The 25,894-nt window shown below is 41.6% G+C and overlaps 1 protein-coding gene across 2 annotated transcripts; it reads left to right on the forward strand.

Moving 5' to 3' along the window:
- Positions 1 to 1,196: 1,196 nt before the first annotated feature.
- CPN1 (carboxypeptidase N subunit 1) lies at positions 1,197 to 24,689 on the forward strand. Of its 2 annotated transcripts, XM_074339225.2 has the most exons (10): positions 1,208 to 1,436; positions 1,528 to 1,702; positions 5,294 to 5,490; positions 10,096 to 10,251; positions 13,063 to 13,245; positions 14,597 to 14,708; positions 16,920 to 17,059; positions 18,625 to 18,724; positions 20,955 to 21,073; positions 23,882 to 24,689. In XM_074339225.2, the coding sequence occupies exons 3-10, from the start codon at positions 5,323 to 5,325 to the stop codon at positions 23,996 to 23,998; spliced, it is 1,095 nt and encodes a 364-aa protein (XP_074195326.2). In that variant the 5' UTR covers positions 1,208 to 1,436; positions 1,528 to 1,702; positions 5,294 to 5,322; the 3' UTR covers positions 23,999 to 24,689. The 2 variants fall into 2 exon arrangements, with proteins under 2 accessions (XP_019580442.3, XP_074195326.2); XM_019724883.3 differs by having other exon boundaries at positions 1,197 to 1,702.
- Positions 24,690 to 25,894: the final 1,205 nt, after the last annotated feature.

The raw sequence follows: 25,894 nt of genomic DNA on the forward strand, positions 1-25,894 counted from the left end.
ATGAAATCACACAATCACACAATATGTGGTTTTTTGGACTTCTTTCACTGAGCATAGTGTTTTTGAAGTCCATTCATGTTGTAGTGTGCATTAGTATTTTCAACCTTTCTATAGCTGAACAGTGTTCAATTGTACAGATATATCACATTTTATTTATCCATCAGTTGAGGGGCATTTGGGTAGTTTCCACTTTGGGGCTATGATGAATGATGCTATCAACATTTTTGTGTAGAAGTCTGTTCTCTTGGGCAGGAACTCAGGAGTGGAATTGTTGGGCTGTAAGGTACATTTACTGTTAACTTTTGGGGAGCTGTACTTAATTATTTTTAATTCTTTTTTTAAAGCAGTTTTTTTGAGAGGTAATTTGTCTACCATAATATTCACCTGCTCTAAGTATATAATTCAATGATTTTTGGTATAGTCATTGTCAAGTGATGTTACATTGTATGGATATTGCCCTATTTTGTTTACCCGTTCACTGGTTAATGAACATTTGGATTGTTTCCACTTTTTGTCTAGTGTGAATAATACTGCTGTGAACATTCACGAATAAGTTTTTGTGTGGACATATGTTTTCAAGTGGCTGCACCATTTACATTCCTAGTGATAATATACTAGGGTTCCAGTTTCTCCCTATTCTTGCCAACACTTGTGTCTTTTGAATTAGAGTCATTCTATGTGACGTGATAGCTCATTGTGGTTTTGAATTGCATTTCCTTAATGACCAGTGATGTTGAACATCTTTAAATGTGCTTATTAGCCATGCATATATCTACTTTGATGAACTGTCTATTCAAATCTTTTGCCCATTTTAAAATTGTCTTTTTTTTTGTTTTATTATTGTGTTGTAAGAGTTCTTGATGTACTTTGGATACATTTTCAGATATATGATTTAAAATTGTTTTCTCCCAGTGTGTGGCTTATCTTCTAATTTTTCTCAGTGGCATCTGTTGAAAGACTTTTAGGACGAAAGACGGAGTTGTGCTTTACAAAGATAGTTTGGCAGCAGTATGTGGGGTGGATGGGAAGAGACAGAGAGCTCTATTTTAATACACCTCTTTAAATTGTAATGTAGGGAACAAGCACAGGCCACGTTTCTCAAAATTCTCTGGGAATCAAAGGGTTATAAGCAGCTATTTATTGAAGCCTGTTTACAGTCCAGTTAATAGGTAAACCAGAATCAGTGAAACTACTCAATCCGGGGAAGTGCAAAAACCTTTCAAAAGGTTTTCCTGCCGTTAGGAGAAGCAGAGAAATGGGGGAGGAGAGATGAGTGGCTATTCCAGAGCTATACGAATAATTTCTAGCTTCCACCGGGACAGTTCTGAGCTTCCTTCCCAGGTGCTGTCACACTGGTATTTACTGGCGGAAAGCTAGGAAGAGCTGGGTCCAGCCCTTGGATTTTGACTGGTGAAGAAGCCAGGTTGTTGGGACAGGTGGGGCCCATTTCAGTGATTCTCTTTGAAAAAGCCCAGCAAGATGTCAGGCCTGCTCTCAATCTTCCTCCACCTCCTCCTTCTCTTCAAGTTGGTTGCCCCGGTGACCTTTCGCCACCGCCGCTATGATGACCTCGTGCGGACGCTGTACAAGGTGCACAACGAATGCCCCTACATCACGCGGCTTTACAGCATCGGGCGCAGTGTGAAGGGGAGACACCTCTACGTGCTGGAATTCAGCGACTTCCCCGGAATCCACGAGCCCTGTAAGCCCCGAGCAGTTCTTGGAGTGTATAGGGCAGGACTGTTCCCTTACAAATCTAGTAATCGGGGTGGCTTCTGGGGAGGTCCAGGGACGTCTCCTCCTGTAAAGTACCACCTCTTCCTCAGGCTGCACTGTTTCCCTACTTAGGCCTCAAATGGCCCCTGCCTCTGGGGAGCTGCACCCCAGTTCAAGCTCCAGTCCACTACTCTTCTTTGGCTTCTGGTTGCTCAAGACCTTAATGGCGAAAGATGAGTCTTCTTCCCTGCTCCCATGCTATTCCCTTACTTCCCTCCTATTACCCTTCCCCCCCTTGCTATTGTTCTGTCTTTCCCTATCCAATACCTCAGGAGACAGAAACAGAAACCATTAGCCCTTCTAGTTCTGTCAGGAATGAGGGATATCTTTTTGAGGAATGACGGTGGGGTAGAGAATGGTATCCTGGAGAGGGTTTGAGGTCTGGGGTATGAGTTTTATTCACGGTGTTATTTTTTTGTTCATTTGTTTCTATTATAAGAGCAATTGGTATTTGGATTAAAATCAGAAATTAGAAAAGGGAAACAAACTCACTCATAACCCACCACTCACGGATGGCTATTGTTAACATATTGATGTATATCCCTCCAGACTTTATTCTATGCATATTTAACCACACACACACACACACACACACACACACACACACACACACATAATTTCTTTTATAAAATCGGTATCACACTATAACTGCATTTCTCATTTCATAGCCTTTCATGAATGGTATTATGTCTGTAAATGTAGATCTACATCATTATTTTTGGCAGCATAATATTTCACGCATGGTTGTATTTAACTGTTTATTTATTGATGGACATTTAAGTTGTCTCTCATTTCTCACTGCTTTATGTATAGCAATTGTGACATTCAAGTTATGTCCATTCCCCCTTTAAACTGCCAACTTCAAATCTCTCCTTTCCTTTCCACTTCCACACCCTCCCCGCCAGCCCAAACGCCATCACAACCTGCCTAAATTATTGCACTAGGCTCCTAACCTCCTACCGCGTTTCCCCAAAAATAAGACCTAGCTGGACCATGAGCTCTAATGCCAGTGAGGAGGGTGAGGTAGGAGGCGGGGAGGTAGCTCATGGAAGGCAACGTGCTGAAGTGTGGAAAAGGGCCTTGCTTTGAAGCTGTACTTGCATAGCAAGCCCCTGCTTTGACTCATGTTATGTGTTCATTGTGGAAGCTTGTGCGTACCACTGGGCATTATAGGGTTAGCCTCTCACTCCATGCCCCCCTTCTTGGTTTCCCCTCTACTTTCTAGCATTCAAGCCTTTCTTGAAACTTTTTCACTATTTCGCCTGTGGTGATGCCTGTAATTTCCACTAATGCCTGTAATTTAGCTGTTCATCTATTCATTCCTCTCATTCATTCTTTATTAATCCCACAAATATTAATGATTATCTGTTCTACACAAGCACTTTTGTAGACTCTGAATATACAGCAGAGAATAAAACGAAGACCTTGCCCTCAGGGACTTACTTCTAGGTGGTAAGAATGGCAATAAATGGGTAACTAAGTAAATATATATTATGTCAGATGAAAATAAGTGCTATGGAGAAAAATAAGGCAGGAAAGAGAGACAGGGAATGCCATGGAGGACTATGGATTGAGCAGGGGAGGGGTTAGGAAAAGCTTCTTCATGAGGTGATTTTTGAGCATGTGGTGGAGTGTTCCATGCTGATTGATATGGGGGACAAAAGCACCGCAGGCAGAGAAAAGAGCAGAAGCACACTTGGCATGTGTGAGGAACAGCAAGGAGGCCCCAGCAGCTCCAGCAGAGTGAACAATGGGAAAGCAGTATGGTCAGGGAAACTGGGCAGGAGGAGATTGAGTAGGGTGTTATAGGCTTTGGGAGAGATTTTGGCTTTTCTTTTGAGTGAAGTGAGATGCCCCAGGAGGGTTTTAAGCAGAAAGAGGGACATAATCTGACTTAAAAATGTAAAAGGTCACTCAGAGCAGGGGTCAGCAGAGTACAACCCTAGGGCCAGTTACTGTTTTGGTAAATCAAGTGTCTTTGAAATATTCCCACCTATTTGTTTTTGTATTGTCTGTGGTTGCTTATGGTGACAGAGACAATATAGCCTGCAAGCCCAAAGTATTTACTATCTGGTCCTTTACAGAAAAAAGTGTGCAGACCCCTGACTCAGAAAAACACACTTTAATGGACTGGGCAAATGTAAGACATTCAAGTAGATTTATTGTAATAAGTTGGGCGTGAAAGTGTAGGAGTTTGAACCAAAATGATAGCAGGGGTTATGATGAGAAGTGTTTGGATTCTGCATATACTGAGACAAGAGAATTTAGCATTGACCACCTACTAAGTGCAAGGCATTATGCTAGTTACTATAGGGCAGTAGTTGCCAACTTTTAGATTTTACAGAAGTTAATTGTTTTTTTTTTTTTTTTAATAAATAAGAGAGATTGGAGGGGACTAAAATAGATATTCCAAATTTTTATTTTACCAAACAAGATGTAGAAGAATACTACCTGCCATCTGCTATCACCATCCTTTCCTAAAAGAAGGGATATTTTAACACCAAGTAAATAAGAAAGACCTAGTCTAAGATTAAAGAAATGCACTAAGATTAAAAACTATACATTATGGAAAATTCACTACAAGATCCTTGTGGGTTATAGACTTTCCTTTGGGGAAAACTGATGTAGGTATACTGAGATAAATAACAACGAATCATGCCCTAAAGAAAATTAAAAATTGTATGCATTGCAAAGGCCAGGTCCAGTAAAGAAAACAGAACATGTGCAAAACTGGGTAAAACTCGGAGTAGAAAGTGGTCAGTACCATAAAAGGGAAGTTCCCTCCCAGCAGAGAGAGAACCCGAGATGGCTTCACAGAGCCTACAAGGATGTTGAGGAGGATTTGGAAATGTGGAGAGGAAAGGTCCAGAATCAGGAAAGTCATGGAAGCAGGAAGGTGGGTGGAAGGGAAATCACTTGGCCAGAGCTTTTCTCCTTCCTTTTAAGTGGAGGCAAGAATGATTTTCTTTAAATGGTTCTAGAGGCACTTTTCATGACCTGAACCCTTACTTCAGTTGAACAGTTAATATAGCCAAAGAGAAGATTAAAGAATGAGATATACGTAGAATCCTTCCTACTTTGTGCCTCAAAACACATTCTCAGGTATTAAAGAGAGATATTAGTTTTTCTAAGTACCAAGCACTTTGTAATTGCAATTTACTCTTTTTTTTTTTTTTGTCTTTTAATTGGAGATTTTATTTATTTATTTTATTTATTAAATTTATTGGGGTGACAATTGTTAGTAAAATTACATAGATTTCAGGTGTACAATTCTGTATTACATCATCTATAAATCCCATTGTGTGTTCATCACCCAGAGTCAGTTCTCCTTCCATCACCATATATTGGATCCCCCTTACCCTCATCTCCCACCCCCCACCCCCCACCCCCCTTACCCTCTGGCAACGCAATTTACTCTTATTATTGGAAAAGATCCAATGAAAGCATGAGATTCTCTTTAGCACTTGCAAGCTTTCCCCATCTTTTATCTGCCTGTGTGTTTTTCTCACACTTGCAGTGGAACCGGAAGTCAAGTATGTGGGGAACATGCACGGCAACGAGGTGCTGGGCCGTGAGTTGCTGCTGCAGCTGTCGGAGTTCCTGTGCGAGGAGTTCCGGAACGGGAACCAGCGCATTGTGCGACTGGTGGAGAGCACGCGGATTCATATCATGCCTTCCATGAACCCCGATGGCTACGAGGTGGCCGCCGCCCAGGTACGGAGCCGTGCAGAGAATAAAGCCATCTTAAGGAATAAAGTAAAAACCAGTAGACAGTGTGTCTTCTGTCTGGCCCATTGTCAATCTCACTATGTAATAGAGAAGAAACCAACAGAAATATAATAATGTATGAAGACTTGGGTTCCGTCTTTTGGCACTCTACCAATGAATGTAGGCTCTCTCTGAGTTTCCTTTCCAGCTGATCTCAACACCTTTCCAGCTGATCTCCCTTTTATTGGGAGGGTCAATGAGGCAATATTTGTGACACTTTGTAAAGGAAAATAATACACAGGCATGAAGGGATATTACAAAATAGACCTCCTTCCTTGAGCTTTCAGCTTCAAACCCTTAATACTCTACTCTCTTTCACAAGACACTTACATTTGCATTGGTGGGGTTGAGAATCAGGGAGATCAATCTTTTCCCAGAATTACAGGGTGATGGGTTAATTCAAGATTCTTCATACTTTATTATATTTCTGTAGTTTTTTTTCCTCTACTAGTATCGTACTCTGTTTTTAAATTTTCTATTTTAGAGTTGTATTTGCAGGGGAGAGATGAGAGGAAAAAAAAGTCTGTGGGCTTTTACTTTATTTCCTAACATAAATTCAAAATGTCGGTGTACCTAACTTTAAAGCAGTAATAATTTTGTGGCTGTGCATCAAAATCTTAAGTGAAGATTTTTGAAATACAGGTTCCGGATCTCCCCACCCCTTTTCTTGATCTACTGAATTAGAATTTTCAAGGGTGAAACCAGGCATCTGCCTTACATAATGAATATGTTCCTTTATTTTTTTATTTTTTTATTTTTTTTTATATGTTCCTTTAAAAGCTACGTTTAAACCTGATTTGTTTGTTTGTTTATTTGGGGAAGGTGTAAATTAAAGTTTTTTTAATTTAAAAATTATCTATTTAGAGTAGTCTTGATAATTTTTTCTTTTTTAAGACTAGACTTCATTACTTTATTTAATTTTTTAAAATTTTATTGTGATAAGAACACTCAAGATGAGATCTACCCTCTTAACAAAATTTTAAGTAGGCAATACATTATTGTTGACAACAGGTACAATGTTGTACAGAAGATCTCCAAAACTTATCCATTTTGCTCAACGACAACTTTAAGCCCATTGTTTAGCAGTCCCCATTTCTCCCTCCCCACAGCCCCAGGCAACCAGCCCTCCCTTCCCAAATCCATGAATCTGACCACACTGTCCCATACAAGTGGAACCGCGCAGTATCTGTCCTTCCATGACCAGCCCATCCCAAGAGTATTTTAGACCTATCTGAGGAGAGGGCTGGAGGGCGAGTGGAGGCAGGAAGGTGAATGGAGCCAAGAGGTTGAACCAAACACAAATTTGACCCTTGCCATCTCACAATTTCCTGCTGACATGACTCAACAAATGAAAAAAAGGAAACTTTGTCCCTCCACTGGAAATCAGAGAGGTGCACACTCATGCCTCAAGGCTTGAGTTTCCAAAGGAGTAGAAAAGTCTGAAAGAGGTTTGGGGGAGAGTCCCAGCCTGGCTGCTCTCCTTCTATTGGCCCTTCCTTATATTTCAGTGGGGAAACTGGAGAAACACCAGGACCTACCCACGTCTCTTGTAGGATGAGGTGGGGTGGGAAGAAGTGGGGAAGACCCCTGCCAGCCCACCAATTCCTATGGCCATTTTGGGGGTCATCTGTTCACCTGTTGTATACTTGTTCAGAGAGAGCAGATTTTGAACCTGAACCCAAGAGAGGACCCATCTGGTTCTCAGATTCCCAGAGCTACCTGCCACACCCAGAGGAAACCTATCTGCATGGCTTCACAGGGAAGACCTGCCTGGCCACTAAGTTTTAAAGCCACCCATGGGTAAGGCAGAATAATGCTCCGTCCTTCCCCCAAAGATACCTAAGTCCTAATCCCTGGAGCCTGTGAATACGTTATGTTACATGGCAAGGGGGAATTAAGGCTGCTAATCAACTGACCTTAAAATATCTTGGGTTGTTTGGGTGGGTCCAGTATAATCAATCACAAGGGTCCTTTTGATGTGGAATAAGGAGGCAGAAGGCCAGAGTCAGAGAGTGATTTGAAGATGTTATGCTGCTGGCTTTGAAGAAGAAAAAAGGGATCGTGAGCCAGGAAATGCCGGTGTCCTCTAGAAGCTGGAAGTCAGGAAACAGATTCCCCTAGAGCCTGTGGGAGGAACACATTCCTGCCGAAACCTTGATTTTAGTCCTGTGAGACCCATTTCAGTCTTCTGATCTCCCAAACTCCAAAAGGTAATAAACTTGGCTGTTTCAAGTCACTAAGTTTATGATAATTTGTTACCGCAGTAATAGGAAACTAATGCACCGCCAACCCTGTTTATGGGAACCTTCTGTTAAGAGAATTCCTTACTTGCCTGCCTAACTACGGACCCAGTGTGAGTGGTAATATCAATAGGAAGATTAACATAGCTGTTAACGTGGAGAGTTAAGAACAACGTTGACATGAATAAGCAAGTAGTAGAAAACCTCTAGAAGAAAAAGGAAAAAAATTACTATCGCATAGAAGTGAACAATCAAACTCAAAACTGAAAAACCAGACAAGAGTTTTCAACTGATCAAAACTGATATAGGATGTGTAAGAGAACTGCAAAAGAAATTATGTTCTCAATGAGATCTAAAAATAAAATATGAGCAGGATGCCACGAAAAATGACGACATCTGAGAAAAATAAAGATTTCTTAGAAAAATATGAGACTGGTAATGCATCTATGAGTTTTTACCAGTCCAGTACCAAACCATTCACCCTACTTCTAGGAACAGCCACCAAGCTGGGCTCTACTCTCTCAGTACACAGGACTCCAATAGTCCAGTGGACTATTCCCCTTCTCCAATGCCACCCATAACATTGAATGGAATTTCAATTTTGCAAGGGCCTCTGAACACATCTCTTTTCTACGGCTTTATATATATATATCCCCATATATACTGTGAAATCTTAGTGCTAGAATAATGTCGCATTATCTGTTTCCCCAGTGTCTGTCAGAGATGGACTTGAATAAACGTTGGTTGACTAAATGGAAGAAGGAGATGGATGGATGGATGGATGGATGGATGGATGGATGGATGGATGAATGAATGAATACATGACCAAATGAATGATAAAATTTGAAGTGTAAGCATGAGGTTGATATTGCTCAGAAGAAAGATAAGCAAGAATACTAAATTTTAAAAAGTGGTGGTAGGGTTTTCATGTTTCGCTTTGGAAAACAGTTTAGCCATTCTGAAAAAGTTAAACATAGACTTATCTTATGATCCAGCAGTTCTACTACTAGGGATCTACCCAAAGGAAATGAAAACATACATCCCCACCAAGACTTATCCATGAATGTTTATAGCAGCATTATCCACAACAGCCAAAACGTGGAAACAACCAAATGTCCATGTACTGGGTTGAATAGTATTCCCCCAAATTCATGTCTACCTGAAACCTGTGAATGTGACCTTATTTGGAAATAGGTCTTTGCAGATGTAATCAAGTTAAGATAAAGTCATACTGGATTCGGGTGGACCCTAAATCAAATATGACTGGTGTCCATATAAGAAGAAAGAAATTTGTACAGAGACAACAGATGGGGGAGAAGGCCATGGGACAATGAAAGCAGAAATTGGAATGATTCGTCTACAAGCTAGGGAACACCAAGAGATACTGGTAACCACCAAAAGCTAGGAGAGACAGAGAAGGATCCTCCCCAAGAAGCTTTAGCGAGCATGGCCCTGCCAACAGTTTGATTTCCGACTTCCAGTTTCCATAACTGTGAGAGAACAAACTTCTCTGGGTATTACCCACCAGCTTTGTGGTAATTTGTAATGGCAAGCCTAGGAAACTAACATGGCCTATTAATTGGTGAATGGGTAAACACAGTGTGGCAAATTCATATAAGGAAACTATTCATCAATAAAAAGGAATGAAGTACTGATACATACTGCCACACAGAGGAACCTCAAAAGCATTGTCTAGTGAAAAAAGGCAAACATGTAATGTATGATCCCATGTATGTGAAAGTCCAGCAAAAGCAAATCTCCAGAGACAGAAAGTGATTACCTAGGGCTGGGGTAAAAATGAGCAGTGACTGTAAATGGATGCGAGGTTTCTCTTTAGGGTGATAGAAATGTTCCTAAATTAGATTGTGGTTATGGTGGTACAACTCTGTAAGCATCCTAAAATTCACTGAATTGTACACTTAAAACCGGTGAATATGAAATCTATGTAATTTTACTAACAATTGTCACCCCAATAAATTTAATAAAATAAAATAAAGAAAAAAGAAAAAGAAAAAAAAACTGGTGAATATGGTGGTATGTAAATTATATCTCAAGAAAGCTGTTGAAAAAACAACAACAATCGGGGTTTCCATTATCCTGAAACACCTGTTACAGCTTCTCTTAGAATCTCTACCTCCCACACGTGGTCTCCAGGGAAAGTTGAACCACTGGAACTTGGGATAAGTTAAAGAGGAAAATGCTCTATCATCTGATAGATTAAGCTAATACCTGAAAAGAACTATACAGTGTTTGTCAAACATAAGATTCAGTCTGAAACCTTCATTTCTCGTCTCTCCATTTCCCCTCTTAGGGCCCAGACATTTCTGGGTATCTAGTTGGCAGGAACAACGCAAATGGTGTGGACCTGAACCGCAACTTTCCGGACCTCAATACCTACATCTACTACAATGAGAAGTACGGAGGCCCCAACCACCACCTGCCCCTTCCAGACAACTGGAAAAATCAGGTATGAGAAGAAATTTGTGTACAGACGTAGGGAAATCAGCACCTGCAATTTCTTCTAGCAATCTTCACATCAACTCAACAAGCAAGAATTGACCATCAACTCAACTCTGTGTTGCTGTGTGCAGAAAAATAATAACTGTATCTTGTGCTTCTTTATATTGATTCCCTCCCCCAGTGTAGGGCCCTCCATGGAGCACCTGCTCACACAGTTTGACGTTAGTGGCTGTGGTAGTGAAGGAGGTGAGACAGTACTTTACAGTCTTACAGAATTCTTTCTTAGCCTTTCAGTTGGTCATTCTGGTACTGTACGGTGAATGCATCGAGCAGTGTTATCCATCCCTGTGTCATAGCTGTTACACATGTACATGAAATAATTTAAATTCATACAGCCAGTAATTGATGGAATCAGGGTTAAAACCCAGGTCTTTGGACTCCTAGTCCAATGTTCTTTCTTCTGCACTGTACTGTAGACACAAACTCTTAACATTCTAAAGAGAAAGTTCTCTTACAAGTGATAAACTGTATGCTCATCAACAATTAGTTATAGAAAGAAGTTCAGAGAGTCTCACCCTTACAGTTTTCCTCTTCCCTTTCTTTTCCTTCCCTTCTAGCCCTCAAATGTTTGATTGATTGATTTTCCTCTTCCGTTTCTATATGACCCTCAACTACTTTATTATACCTCATTTCTCTTACTCTCTCAGTCCCATTCGATGTTCCCAGGCCATTCTCCCCAGGAGGTAATGCCACTCTTGGTAATGTGAATGGTTTCCTCCTGCTGGCAGGCCTCCTCCTGGGAATAACTCCTGTCATCCTCAGATCTTCACTGCCACCCTGTTTATCACACTGTATGGGATAGTTCTAAATGCTCTGTCTGTGAATAACTAAACCTAGAGACTGGGGAGAGAAACAGGTGTAAAGCTTTATTTTATTTTTATTATTCTTTTTATTATTGGGGAGGGGAATAGGACTTTATTGGGGAAGAGTGTGTACTTCCAGGCCTTTTTCCCAAGTCAAGTTGTCCTTTCAATCTTAGTTGTGGAGGGTGCCGTTCAGCTTCAAGTTGTTGTCCTTTCAGTCTTAGTTGTGGAGAGCACAGCTCAGCTCCTGGTCCAGTTGCCATTGCTAGTTGTAGGGGGCGCTGCCCACCATCCCTTGCAGGACTTGAGGAATTGAAATGGCAACCTTGTGGTAGAGAGCCCACTGGCCCATGTGGGAATCAAACCGGCAGCCTTTGGAGTTAGGAGCATGGAGCTCTAACCACCTGAGCCACCGGGCCGGCCCTGTAAAGCTTTTTATTGGGAGTTTTATAGACAGAATAATCTCAGTTGGAAATGAAGCAAAAGTCATGCTGACGTGTTTAGATTTCAGATAGCAACTATGCTCTTGGCTCAAATAAATAATAAATCAAAAATAACTTTGTACTAATCAGCATATCCAACCAGAAGGATGTTCTGATTTATTAGCTTGTTGAAGTAATTGAGAAGGTAATTGAGCCAATAATAATAGACTCCCACTTGCTCCTCTGTCTGAATCTCAGAAGAAAAAAAAGAGAATGAGAAGTTAAGTCTGTCTCTCTCTCTCCTGATGGGACAGCCTTAGGGAGAGGAACAGTGAGCAGCTGGCTTTGTGCTGATGGTCAGAGGCGTAGGACACAGAGAAAGGACTGCTTCAAGGGGGCTAAGCCCTGGTCACAGAGCCAGACTGGTGCCCTTGGTATTATATCCATTCTGATTGGGTGAAACCTAATCCCATTTATCCACTCCCCACTGGAATAGAAAAGATGGGGCCTTCACAGCTTACCTTTGGCCCAGGAGGAGCCATTAACACAGTAACACCACAAAACCTCTAAGCACATCCATCCTGAGAGGAGGAAAAACACTGAAGACTGTAAATTATTTACTTATACTGCAAGTCCAAGTGGATTCAAAGCTTTCCTTAGAATACTGTCACTCGCTAGCACTCTCATATGCAATAGAAAGCGTGGAATTTCACTGCTTAGCCAAGACTGGCCCATATTACACTATTTCTAATCCGTAAAATTTGGGTATGACCACAGGAGTATGTTCCACACGTCTACATTACAGCAGATGTGTTGGGGGAAGGAGGAGTTTGATAACCATCACTTTAAGCCAAAGTTTTCCAGATTTATTTACTAGACCCCTAAATTTCTGCAAAGCTTCCTTAGAAGCCACTGGAGCAGTGAGTAAATTGGAGAACCCTTCCGTAGGGGCCAGAGAGAGGCCAAACTAGGGTCTCTCTCTCTCTCATAGACTTTATTTTTTAGAGCAGTTTTAGGTTCATAGCAAAATCGAGCGGAGAGTCCAGTGAGTTCCCATAGACCCCTGCTTCCCATCACCAACTTCCCGCATTAACACCGTGCATTTGTTACAAGTGATGAACCGATGTTGACTCATCCTTATCACACAAAACCCGTAGTGTCCATTACGGCTCACTCTTCCTGTGGTACGTTCTATGGGTTTGGACAAATGTATCATGGTATGTATCCACCATCATAGTATCACACACAACAACAGTTGCAGTGCCTTACATGCTTTCTTCTTACCTATATTGTGTGCTACTAGTCCACATAAGATTTCATTTTGAAAAACAGTCCCATCCACTTAGTTTTTAAAGCTATCACAAAAAAGATCAAAATTTCCCCATCTGCATTTCTCAAATCTGGTAGGACTGTCTTGTTCAGACGTGCATTTAGGCATACATCTTCTCCTCCAGCAACTTCCTGACAAACACTCAAATGGCCATTTGGTACCTTCAGTTGCAGCTTCACCACCAAACTCTCCTCTCTCCTCAGGTGGAACCGGAGACCCAGGCTGTAATCCACTGGATACGCTCCTTCAACTTTGTTCTTTCAGCCAATCTCCATGGAGGGGCAGTGGTGGCCAATTACCCATATGACAAGTCCCTGGAGCATCGATTCCGAGGTTTCCGCCGCACTGCCAATACCCCCACGCCCGATGACAAGCTTTTCCAGAAGGTATGCAGAACGGCAGCTTGTCCAGGCAGGCACTTGGGGCTCAAGAGAGGAACACAGGTCAAGTCAGGGACATGGGACCCTGTTAGGTACAAGTCCACAAGAAATAACTGAAAACACTGCTGCTCATTAGGAGCTTATGATCTACTAAATTACACTTTGTTTTCAGTAATAAGCCATAAATTCATTAAACAGTAAATATATAGGAAAGCTTTATAGTACAATGTAAAAAATTGTACCACAGTATAAAAAAGTACTTAAGCTAATGACAAGCAAGAATTATGCCAAAATATTAATAGTGCTGGTGGTAAGTGAGTGGCATTAAGTGTGAATTTTGGGGGGCTCTAATTTTTAATTTTATGGTAGTATGGCTATATTAATGAAAAATAGACCATGCATATTAAAAAAAATTATGTAATAGTTCAAAACAGCAATAGAATAAAATTAACAGGCTAATTATTTTATAGCTAATATATTATTAATAACATAATTTATATAAATAATAGTTAATAACATCAATTAATTCTTATGGTTATAATAACGTTAATTATTATCTCATCAATTAATGAATTACATAGAGAATGACACTAGTTGTTGCTTGGCAAGGCAAGTATATATTCTCCTCTAATAATCTTATTTTGTCCACTGTTATAAAATAGTAATGAAAGAGAATTTATAGACATTCTAAATATATTCCTCTCCTTCCACCACACACCTTTCACCCTCAAAACAGAGTTCTTTTTCTGACAAAGTTTTATCGTACTCCTTTCTTTCAAACAAGACTCAGCTGGAAAATGGTACATCTAGAAAGGGATTAAGAAGTACAATTTGCCAATTACAAAAATAGTCACAGGGATGTAAAGTACAGCGTAAGGAATATAGTCATTAATGTTGTAAGAACTATGTGTGGTGTCCAATGGGTACTGGACTCCCTGGGGAGATCACTTCAAAAGGTTATAAATGTCTAATCACTATATTATACAACTGAAACTAATATAATATTGTGTGTCAACTGGAACTGAAAAATAAATTTTAAAAAAAGAGTATAGAAGGGAGCTTGTAGATCATCTAGTGCCGTCCCTCATTTGGCACTTGAAGAAGTTTAGCCCCAAGATAGTGGAAGAATCAGAATACAGGCTTCCTAACTTTAGTCCAAAATACACACACACACACACACACACACACACACACACACACACACACACCATCTCTATCTCTGCTGGTATTTTCTTTTACTAAAGCAAATCATCTGTTGTTTATACCTGGGGTTTCTTGGCTTCACTCCACTTCTGAGTACGAGCATTGCCATGTGAGTTGGGGACACCCAAAGTCATTTCTGCCACTTTTCCTCCAGCTGGCCAAGGTCTACTCCTATGCACATGGATGGATGCATCAGGGTTGGAATTGTGGGGATTACTTCCCAGATGGCATCACCAATGGGGCTTCCTGGTATTCTCTCAGCAAAGGTGAGGAAAGGCTGGGTACAACAGTACTGCAAGCTGGAGAAGAGCAGGGCTTTTTTCTTTCTAACTTCCTCCGCCCCCTTAGGGAAATGGCAGGAATAGTGTAGAATTTTGCATTCAAGAAGAAATCTGAAAAGGGTGAAGTCTTAAGTTAGCATTTAATATCATTTTGTGGTTCATTAAAACGAAGGTAGGGATACCTTGTGATCTTTTAAAACTGGCGGTTTACACAGTAGATTAAGGCATAGGAGAGAAATAATGTAGTCAAGTGGTTAAGTGCGGACGTCAGCGGTACATTGAGTTGCAACCCAGCTTGCCCATTTACCCATTATGTGACTTTGGACTAATTACTTAACTTCTCTGAGCTTTGGCTTCCTTATTTGTACATTAAGAATAACACTACGGCTGAAAGGGCAACAACTTGAAGCTAAACAGCACCCTCCACAACTAAGATTGAAAGGGCAACCACTTGACTTGGTAAAAAGGCCTGGAAGTACACACTGTTCCCCAATAAAGTCCTGTTCCCCTTCCCCAATAAAATCTTAAAAAAAAAAAAAAAGAATAACACTACTTGTTTCATAATTTTGATGTAAGTATTAAATTTCACAATGCATGAAAAGCATTTGGAAATGCCTGGCTTATAAACATGAGGCTTTTTCTAACTGGCCTGGCATTATGCCACACATAGCAACAGGTGGGCAGAGGAGCTGGCCTGGACACAAACACTTCGTGCTCTGTACCCTGCCTGCCCATCTCCCATGAGCAAGAGTTTTCCAGGACAGTGGCCATTGATAACGTAGCAGAAACCTCCAGCAAGAGGCTTCTCTCTTTACTCCTGGGCCTTCCCCATCACCAAGGGCCCATATAGAACCTCTGCGTATGAACCCTCGTAGCTACGGAAGCTAAGGATGGGGAAGAGGCTGAAGCAGGAAGCTGGGATCTTTTGGGAATCATGTTTTAGCAGTTGTCTTTCCCTGTCCTCTCCAATCTGACCTGGCCAGAGCCCACATAATAGAAAGCACTCTGGTGAACACTGGGCTGATGGCCTGTCCTGGAGAGAGTGAGAAGGAAGGTGAGGGAGTCACCATGCGTTGGGAAGCTGACTGAGAACTCACTTGAAGACAAGGCAAGAAGATTTTGTTGAACTTTACATTTTTTACTTTGCATTAGGAAAGCAATAGTTTCTCTGCCAAAAAAAAAATATAAAATATCAAATACGCTTTTTCAAATTATACATGTTCTTCCCTCTGTCTTCCCATCATCTGGGAAAGCATGGCCCAGGCCTCCACTAAGAATCATTGCCCCAAATTAATCTGGTACAAGTTCAAAATCATGAAGCTCATCAAAAAGATTTTTCCAACAGTGTGGGCTCTGGACCAGTATCACCAGTATCATCTGGGACTTCTTAGAAATGCAAATTTGGGAACCTCACCCCATACCTACTGAATCAGAAACTCGGGGGCTAAGACCCAACGATCTGTATTTGGACGGAAGGTGCAGGTGATTCTGAAGCAGACAGAGAACCAATGTAACAGGCTGCAGTTGTTCTCCAACTTTCCCCGTTCTTTCTATAACAGTGTTTGCATGCATCAGCTTACAGAGTAGGTGAAAGTTGATTAAATGGATGATTTTTAACCCAAATAAGTCTGGGAGATAAACCCCATTCTAATCAACAGAAATGTATTTTAAAATAATTGATCTGATTGAATAATATAGAAGATAGGAGCAAACAAGCATTTGATGGAGAAAAAAAGTAGCTGCCTTCTGCCTTTTCAGGTTAGTGCCGTGTTCTAGGCAGAAGAAGGGGTGTGAGAGCAAGATATTTGTCCCATCTCTAACTCCCAGGTCTGACCAACTTCATAGTCTTCCGGAAAACAGTACAAGTGCATAGTCTAATGTTAAGGCATGACTAGTAAGTGGATTTTGGAAATGTTAAGAGGAACAAGAAGTGAATTTAAGTCATGAAGTGGAAAAAACTTGAGGGTGGAGATGACAAAATGGGCATTTATGAAGAGAGAGAACTGGAACGCTAGAAAGGCATGTGACCTGGGAATCTGGGGAAAGGTTTTATGGAGGAGAAAAATAAATGGAGATCAAGAAGTAGAATAGAAGGTAATGGGGTACGTGTGGAGAAATTGTGATTAAAGAGAGCGGAGATGGAGTATTGGGTGGGAACCTGGTTATACAAATCTGCCACTGCCCTCTTTCCCCTAGGAATGCAAGACTTTAATTATCTCCATACCAACTGTTTTGAGATCACGCTGGAACTGAGTTGTGACAAGTTTCCCCGCCAAGAGGAATTACAGCGTGAGTGGCTGGGTAATCGGGAAGCTCTAATCCAATTCCTGGAACAGGTAAAATTGAATTCTGTAACTTTCATGGTTATAGAAAGAAAAGAGTATTCTAATGGTAGGTAAGGTTTTCTGTGTGGGTCAGGTCTGACTCAATATAATCGATCTGGGCTGCTTCTACATCAGAAGCTGTACGATATGCTGGGAATTATGAATAAACAAACAAACAAATATCCCCACCCATATGGAGTTTATATTCTAAAGGAAGAGATACATGGACAATAAACAAAATAATAAAATAAATTTTATAACATGTTAAGTGCAAAATGCTACGAAGAAAGCCTTACAGAGAAGGTGACATTTAAACAGACATAAAGGAGGTAGGGAGAGAACCACGCAGATGTCTAGAGAAAAAAGGGTTCCTCAGTGAGGACGCAACAGCAAATTCAAGGCCAACAACAAGCACATGAAAGATGCTCAACATCTCTAGTCATTAGGGAAATGAAAACAAAACCACAATGAGATACCACTCACACCCATTCGGATGGCTGCTATTAAAAAAAACAAACCAACAAATGACAGAAAATAGCAAATGTTGGCAAGGATGTGGAGAAATTAGAACTCTTGTACATTGTTGGTGGGAATGTAAAATGGTGCAGCTGCTATGAAAAATAGTATTGCGATTCCTCAAAAAATTAAAACTAGAACTACCATATGAGCCAACCATCCACTTCTGGGTATATACCCCCTCCCCCAACAAACTGAAAGCAGGGTCTCAAAGAGATAGTTGTACACCTACGTTCATAGCAGCATTATACATGAAAGCCAAAAGGAGGAAGCAACCCAAGTGTTCAACAAGAGATGAATGGATAAACAATATGTGGTATATACATAAATGTAATATTATTTGGCCTGAAAAAAGAAGGGACTTCTGTCACATGCTACAACATAAATAAACCCTGAGGACATTATGCCAAGTGAAATAAGCCAATCACAAAAAGACAAATAGTCAAATTCATAGAGACAGACAGTAGAACGGTAGTTGCTTGGGTCTGGGGAGAGAAGGAAATGGGGAGTTGTTTAATGAGTGTAGAGTTTCAGTTTTGCAGGATGAAAAATTTCTGGAGATTGGTTGCCCAACAGTGCGAATATGCTTAATACGACTGAACTGCACACTTAAAAAATGACTAAAATGGTACATTGTATATTACGTGATTTTATCACAATTCAAAAAACTTTTTAATTAAAAAAATACAAGGCCAGGACTCGAGTGGAACTGGAACAATCCTGAGAGTATGGGAGAGGGCAGTAGGAGAGGAGCTCAGTGAGCTGACTGGAGCTGTGGTTTTATAGACCATCGTAAGAACTTTAGCTTTTGCTCTGAGTTGGACTTTGAGCAGACGTATGACATGATTTGACTTAGATTCTAACAGGATCGTTCTGACTGTTCTGTTGAGAAGAGATTATTGGGATTGGTGGAGGAAGGAACAGAGAGACCAGTTAAGGGGCTGTTATGATCATCGTTGTGAAGATCAAATGTGAAAACAGATGAGACAGAGCTTTGAGGACTCTGAAACACTGTACAAATATTTTATGAGCATAGTTACACTGTAAGTTTTTTCCTACAGGTACACCAAGGCATCAAGGGAATGGTACTCGATGAGAATAACAATAATCTCCCTGAGGCTGTCATTTCTGTCAGCGGGATTAACCATGATGTCACTTCTGGTAGGTGGCTGCTACCCATTGGGATGAGAAGGAAGCTTCCACTCCCTCTTCTTCAGCGTAATCAGGAGGCCAAATTACAAGCCCGCCAGACTAGCAGGGACATCCTTGGGGGGTGGGGGGTTGGAGGAAGGAAGGGTAATAGAAATGGGACAGTGAAATAACAGGCAAGGACCAGGAAGATGCAAATGTACCATTTGTCTCAGCATTCAGGAGCCAAGATGCATCCTATAGGCTTGTTGGGGGGCAAGACTGATGGAACCTGCTAGAAGGATAAAGACTATCTCATGACACATGGTGCTGCAAATTGCCCCAGCCCGATATGATCATGCACAACTCGCAGGGATTTTTCAGTTGTTTTTTGCTTGTTGGTTTTGTTTTGTTTTTAAAGTAGAACAGTGGCTGTCAGTGCTTAGGGGGCAGGTGAGATCCACCTGTATCCCACAACCTCCATACCAGCAAGGCTCAGCCGCATTCTACTGCACACGCGTTTATTACCAAGCAGGCATTTGCAGTTCAGACTGTTTCAACTGGATGAAATCTCAACTTTAAGAAGATAACTTGTGTTCTTTAACATGATCCCAACATATCTTACGTGAAAGGCTCATTCAAGGCAAAGACAGCATCATTCTAAAGGCAGAATTCTGTAGCCTCATAGTCAAGCATCAGACCACCGGAATCCTCGAGCCTAGTGGCCCGACCCAGGACTATTTAGGGATCAAACCTCAGGTATCCCTAAGAGCTTCAGGGCTTGAGAGATTGTTATATCCCATTCACACAAGGGTGAGAAATGACTGAAACATTCTAACCAATCAACATATATTGAATACCATTAATTTCACCAATAAGGACCCACTTCCAACACCCATTATACTAAATTAATAAATTACTCATTTCACCACTAAGGAAAGTCATTGTTAGCATTCATGATACTGCTTAATAAAGCATCTATGGTTGACTATAGATAACAATAGCTAAAGCCCTCGTGATAGCCCTCGTGAAAGCATCTGGAATTGGGCCTTTCTAACACATTAGCTACCACTCTTGAGTGTGAGTCCTCAGCTAAGAAAATAACAGCCCCGGGGCATGACTTAAACTACCCAACATATGCATAATAACATACTGCTTCTGCTAAAGTATTTAAAGTAAGTTACAGACATTTAATAGGGGCTGAAAACAGACTTCTCATTATTTATTGTCTGTCTCATTCGTAATTGCACTGATTATTTCAATTATTCATTCTGTACACCTAAAAGAAATTTTAAAGACATGGTCACAATTGATTCTAAAGAAATGTAAAGTCACTAGCCAAATGCTATATTCTTGCCACAGAGAAATAGGCTTTCTTTTGAATTTTATTTTCCCCTTTGAAGGTGATGAGAGAACTATTAAAAATAGGATTCTCAAAATCAGACTTTTAGTGGTCACTCAATATATGATTACACACATATGACACCACTGGGGGCTTGTTGTCAAACCCAGGGCCACCACACCCATTAACACAGGTTGTGCACTGCTCAACTGGATAGCTTTTCCAGGGCCCCTCATTCAGTCCCTGCTTAAGTGCTCAGAGTTTCATAAAGCAGTCCCTTTCTTTTTTGGCAGCTCTGTGTGTCACAATAGTTTTTGCTTCTGTCTTGCAAAATCTTCCTCCTTGCAACTTAAACCCAAAGTTCTCATGCTTATTGCTTCAGGTAGACATGTCTTCACAGTGACTTTTCAAACATTGAAGCAGAAGTCTCATGTAGTCTCTTTACCGGGCAAAACATTTATGGATATGCAACCTTTCTCCTAGTGACCCCTTAGTGGCTATGAGTTTGTTTGAAAATACAGAGTCTAGAATTAAACACAATATTCTACGCGCACAGCACAGTGTAACTCCTACTTCCCAGGAGATGAGGCCCCTACTCCTATTACCGTGTTTCCCCGAAAATAAAACCTAACCGGAAAATAAGCCTTAGCATGATTTTTCAGGATGACATCCCCTGAACATAAGCCCTAATGCGTCTTTTGGAGCAAAACTTAATATAAGACCCGGTCTTATTTTTTGGGAAACATGGTGCGTACAACACCCTACATGTATGATTGGTTTCGATCTTAACCAGTTTCATCATGCTATTAAGGAAACTCAAGCTTGTGGTCAGCTAAAATCCTCAGATTGTTTTTCATATAAAGGCCCAATTCAGGACCGATTTCTAAGCAGCAGACTGAGTTATATCCTTGTAACTTTTAGGTGATCACGGCGACTACTTCCGGCTGTTGCTTCCAGGTACCTACATTGTCACTTGCACAGCACCTGGGTTTGACCCAGAGACAGTGAGTGTGACCGTGGGTCCTGGGGAACCCAAACTGGTGAGTTTAGGCTGATCTTGACAGAGTACTGTAAAGATCACTTATACAAAGTCATAAACAACCAATTGCATTGTTCTAATCTTTGCCTGGCTTCCCTCTTTCACCCTAAAAAAAAAAAAAAATCATTGCTCTCATATGCTAATTTTTATCCTGTCATTTTCCTATTATAACCTTCCCCACTTCTTATGACTTTTCCTTTTCTTCTGTTTAACGTAGCACAGTGATTAACAGTACCGGCTGGTTCTAAATCCAGCTCATTTGTCCACAGATTGTGGACAAATGACCCAATCGCCCTCATCCTCAGTTTCTTCCTCTGTAAGTTGGTGATAATAGTACCTCCTTCACAAGAGCTTGAAATGAGCATGTAGCACAGTGACTGACACATAGAAAATGCCCAACAAATGTTAGTTTGTAAATCCCAGAGATCTTGCCCAGATACACGAGCTGTTGCATTCTTCTGTGCCATCAGCAAAGACTACCACCAGATGGCACTCTGCCCCCTTCTGGTGCCTTGTGTGCCCAGACAGCTTTGCTTTCTACTCACCTCAGCCAAGAACCAGCTGCTGTCCAATGTTCAACTCTCCACGGCTTTCTTTTACAGGCAGGATGAGAAGCAAAGAACTTTTTTCATCTATAGTCTGGACCTTTTGAGTTTTGGTCATACTACGTTAGGATCTCAGAGCTAAAGAGGTTCAGTGACATCAATCTCATATTTCTCAAATGAGGAAAAGATAACGAGGCCATCCTATTAAATGAGCACCTACAGACCTGCTTTCCCACAAGTCAACTCTTCCCTAGGCCTCCTCACTCTGTCCAGTTCCTTCTCTGTACAGCCCTAGAGCTTAGCAGACCTCCCTCCCCTTTTCCTGTTAACTCAGTGCAGTCAAGTAGCTCGTCTTTTCAAATACAGTTATAAATACTATTTGTTGAACAGTTTCTATGTATTGGATACTATATAAGCGCTTTCCAGAATTAGCTCATGTAACCTTCACAACAACCCTGTTTGATAGATACAAGTATCCCCATTTGTGGCTGAGGACACTGAAATTTTGAGAAGGTCAGAAACTTGCCCAATATTGCAGGGAGTAAGTGGTGGGAGCCATGATTTGATTCCATCAGGCCTTCAGGGCTGCCTCGCTGGCCAGTATGTTACAGGGCCTCGTGCTGCGCTCATACCTGTGTTTGTAACCCCCTTTTTGAAAGCACGAGGATCAGGATAAAAAGTTCTTTAATCTTTTGAAAATTCCTCTGAAATTTCTAGTGTTTCTCTTTCTCCTCTCCCAGTCCCTCCACTCTCACTTCCTGTATATTATAAAGGACTTCTCCTTGCAGAGGCAGGAAGCAAAGAGTAACTTCCATTGCAGCCTGCTACCCAATCCTAATTTCCCAGCCAACATATTTTCTTTCCCTTTTTTTCTTGTTATAGCCCCTGCTCCTCATTTACCCCCAAACCAAACGGCTGTTCGGCAGCTGCGTGCCTAAGTCTTACATTAAAGGAAATCTGTCCAGTGCCAAACACAAACAGCTGCACATCCTCTTGAGTAACATGCTCTATCTACTTCTTCAGCTCCTTTGTCATATAGCCTTTAAATAAATGAACATAACCCATCATTGTGTTAATATAACTCAAAGGGTAAAAATCTGTCTTTTGGATACAATTCCCAGATACGGTAACAACTAAGAATCCATTTACTGATCACAGTAGAGTCTGTCTTCCCATTCTAAGGCAGAGACCCACCTGGGAAGAGGAAAGAAAAAGATAATTAACTAGAGGGTTACAGTTAAGACTCAAATATCTCCCAGGGTCCAGTGTTCTCCCCTTTGTTTTTCCCCACAGCCTTCCAGATGTCATGTTTCTTTCATTTCTTTTTCTCATTTTGTTGTCTCTGTCTCTTTTTGTTTTCTTTCCTAGATCCCTGTATTACTATATGGGAAATAACAATGACAGTGCAATTGGCTTTGATTTCCCCTGCTTTGGGGAACTAACAGAGAAAAGCTGGCGGTGGATTTTTGTGGCAGGGGGGCAGGAAATAACCCCATGGAGAGAGCCCTGTTAGTTGCAGGTTTTTCAACTCCCAGCTGGGTTCAGCACCTTAAACTGTTCCAATGGCTTGGAAGCCAAGGATGCCTCAGGGGAGTGTGGTTAGAGCCACTCCCTCTCCCTTCACTCCCTGGGATGTTTCCACAGCCCAACTTGTATATCCCAACTTGTCAGTCAATAGCATCTTTACACCAGCATGCCAAACCAGAAGGGAAGTGTCAATGCATTGCTGGGAATGATGCATTAATGCACATGGAAATTTGGGATTTAAGAATCCGTACTAACGATCCATATCATCTCTCCTATCTATATTGCCAAACAACTATGGCAGAAAATTTAGTTCTGAAGGTCTGAGGCATTCATCGGCATGCCTGAGCATGACACCTGATTCACACAGTCAGCATAAAAGGGATTATTACAACACCATCAATCTTAGTTCTTGTCCTAGGCAATCATATTGGTGGAATCATGGTTTGAGGTATAGATATAGTTTTTTTCTAACACATATAAATGAATAGTACGTTCATCCAGACACACCCTATGTATCATAGTGATTACGTACCATTTTGGAGAGGAATATTAGCCAAGCCTATATGACACCACCAATGCTGCTCTGTGTCACTACTGTAATATTCTCCTCTGTCTCGTGCCCTCAGAACCTGGAACTGTGGTGAAACTGGGTCCAAATAGATCTTCCCCCAATTTCAATTGCAGGAGGTAGAAAACTGACTCCTCTACTCTCCTGGTTTCTTCTTCTTTTCTTCCAGGTTGACTTCCAACTCAAGAGAAGCATCCCTCAAGTAACCCCTACGAAGAGAGTTCCCAGCGCAGGGCCTGGAGACAGAATCTTACCAAAGAAAGTGCAGCCCCGGGCAGCCAAGTAAAAAGAAGTGGGCAGGGAGGCTCTGCCTGAAAGCCACAGTGCCCAGGGTAACACTTCTGAAAGGCTTTGATCCTGCTCTTCAATCAGAGGGAGCATTCTTTCTATTTTATTATCTGGGACGTATTTAAATATAAACATCTTCAGAATAACTGGGAATAGTCTCCGTGTGTTCCAGGGATAGGGCCTCGCTGATCAGTAGTACACAGATTCCGCAGTGTTCAGTAAGAACAGAACCGATTCTGGGGGTACGGCTTAGGTCCTGAAGGCTCCATGCCAGTCCACACTGCGTCCAGGGACTGGTTCTGGCCGGCTGGCCCCTCTGCCCCCAGAGTCTAGCTCAGAGTCGGCAATGATTCATCATGGAGCTCGTTCCCATAGCACAACCAGGTGCCCAGTTCTGAAATCCCAGAGGACCATTTCAGCCATAGCCAATAGCTTCTTGATAAGAAAAGGATTTCCCATACATACACCTGGTCCCACTGCTACCCATTTTTGTAATGGGCATTTTAAACAGTATGCATCGTCTGAGACATTTTTGGGGAGTATAAGTGCGCCTGTGGAAGTTGTCCTGCCCCTGTGCCAGCAATACTTTATTCTAATACAGCATTCTTTTCCTTGCTGAGTTCCCCAGAATGAACTCATTTGTTCTAAAAGTGTGATTGAGCACAATAAAATGTACTGAAAATTTTGAAGGGATGTATAGTCTTTCACCACACATCATATAGCACACAGGTTTATATAGCACACAGGTTCCACCCCTGGGCATGTTGGGGGTTCCAAACCCCCATCCCCAGGGCTTGGTGGGGTTCTTTACCATGCACCCCATTTCGTAGCGCAGCCTCAGGGCAGACAGCCTTCAGTTTCCCCCATTTGCTCCCCCTCCTCCCAGCCTCTAAGCCTCCCCTCTCCCCACCCTCAGCCTCTCACTGACCCAGCCCCTTCTTAACGTTGAGCTGACACGCCCATCAGAAAACAGGTGCTCTGGCCTGACAGCCCACCTGCTGCAGGACATTCAAGATTAGGATTAACACAGGATTTAGTTTTCTGTTACTTGAGCAATCTCTCAATCTGTGGAAAGGAAAGCAGAAGAAAATGTATCTTTTCCCATTTAGAAAGAGTATTCTCCTTTCTTTCTTCCTTCTCAATTTTAATCCCACATTCCTTGGTTCCCTCCATGTTGTTGTAAAGAAGCAGCTACTTGACAGGGCTCTTTTCAGTTCAGTAAAGCTTTATGCCTGAGGTTGCTATATGTACTTGATTTTTTCCAGATGGTCTGAATATCACTTATTTCTTTTCAGGTTCCCTAGTCGTCACTTTACAGAACTGATGTTTGCAAAGTATAGCCATAGTGCTTTCCCTAGCATAGCCACATACTTTCATTCATTCATTCGCTTGTGGGACACTTATTGAGTCCTTGCGCTGAATACAAGCAGAGAATACAAAGAAAAGAAGATGGAGCCAGTGATCTCAGGGCAGCAGTGGTCTATTTGGGAAGACAAATAGGTCATTACACTACATTGCAATGATTGCTGTGACTCAGTAAACTCTGGTGGGGGACAGGGAGCTACTATTGTCTTGGGAAAATCAGGACAGGCATCTCCATGCTAGTAAAGTCTAAGGTGAGATATGTGAGATCAGAAAAAGAGGCTGTGGCCAGTTGGAAAGAAATGGGGGTGCAAGAGTTAGGCTGAGTAGACTGCAAATGCCAAAGTCTGGAGACTCAAAAAGAATGCCACTCTCCAGAAAGTGTTTGAGATGGTGGGAGTGAGGGAGGCGGTGGGAGTGAGTGAGGTGGTGGGAGTGAGTGAAATGCCCACAGCACAGGCCAATGGGGTAGGGAGGGACTAGATCACAAAGGAACTTTGAACTATATTACAGAGTTTGGACTTTATCCCAA

Source organism: Rhinolophus sinicus, chromosome 15, assembly GCF_057876585.1.
Source record: "Rhinolophus sinicus isolate RSI-liver-muscle chromosome 15, RSI-T2T, whole genome shotgun sequence".
NCBI lineage: Eukaryota > Metazoa > Chordata > Mammalia > Chiroptera > Rhinolophidae > Rhinolophus > Rhinolophus sinicus.

Bases quoted from the DNA above. Each gene is read 5' to 3' on its own strand.
- CPN1 (XM_019724883.3), top strand. From the start codon at position 1,480: ATGTCAGGCCTGCTCTCAATCTTCCTCCACCTCCTCCTTCTCTTCAAG. The intron at 1,703-5,293 runs GTAAGCCCCGAG...TCACACTTGCAG, and splicing joins CCCCGGAATCCACGAGCCCT to TGGAACCGGAAGTCAAGTAT. The intron at 10,252-13,062 runs GTATGAGAAGAA...CTCTCTCCTCAG, and splicing joins CAGACAACTGGAAAAATCAG to GTGGAACCGGAGACCCAGGC.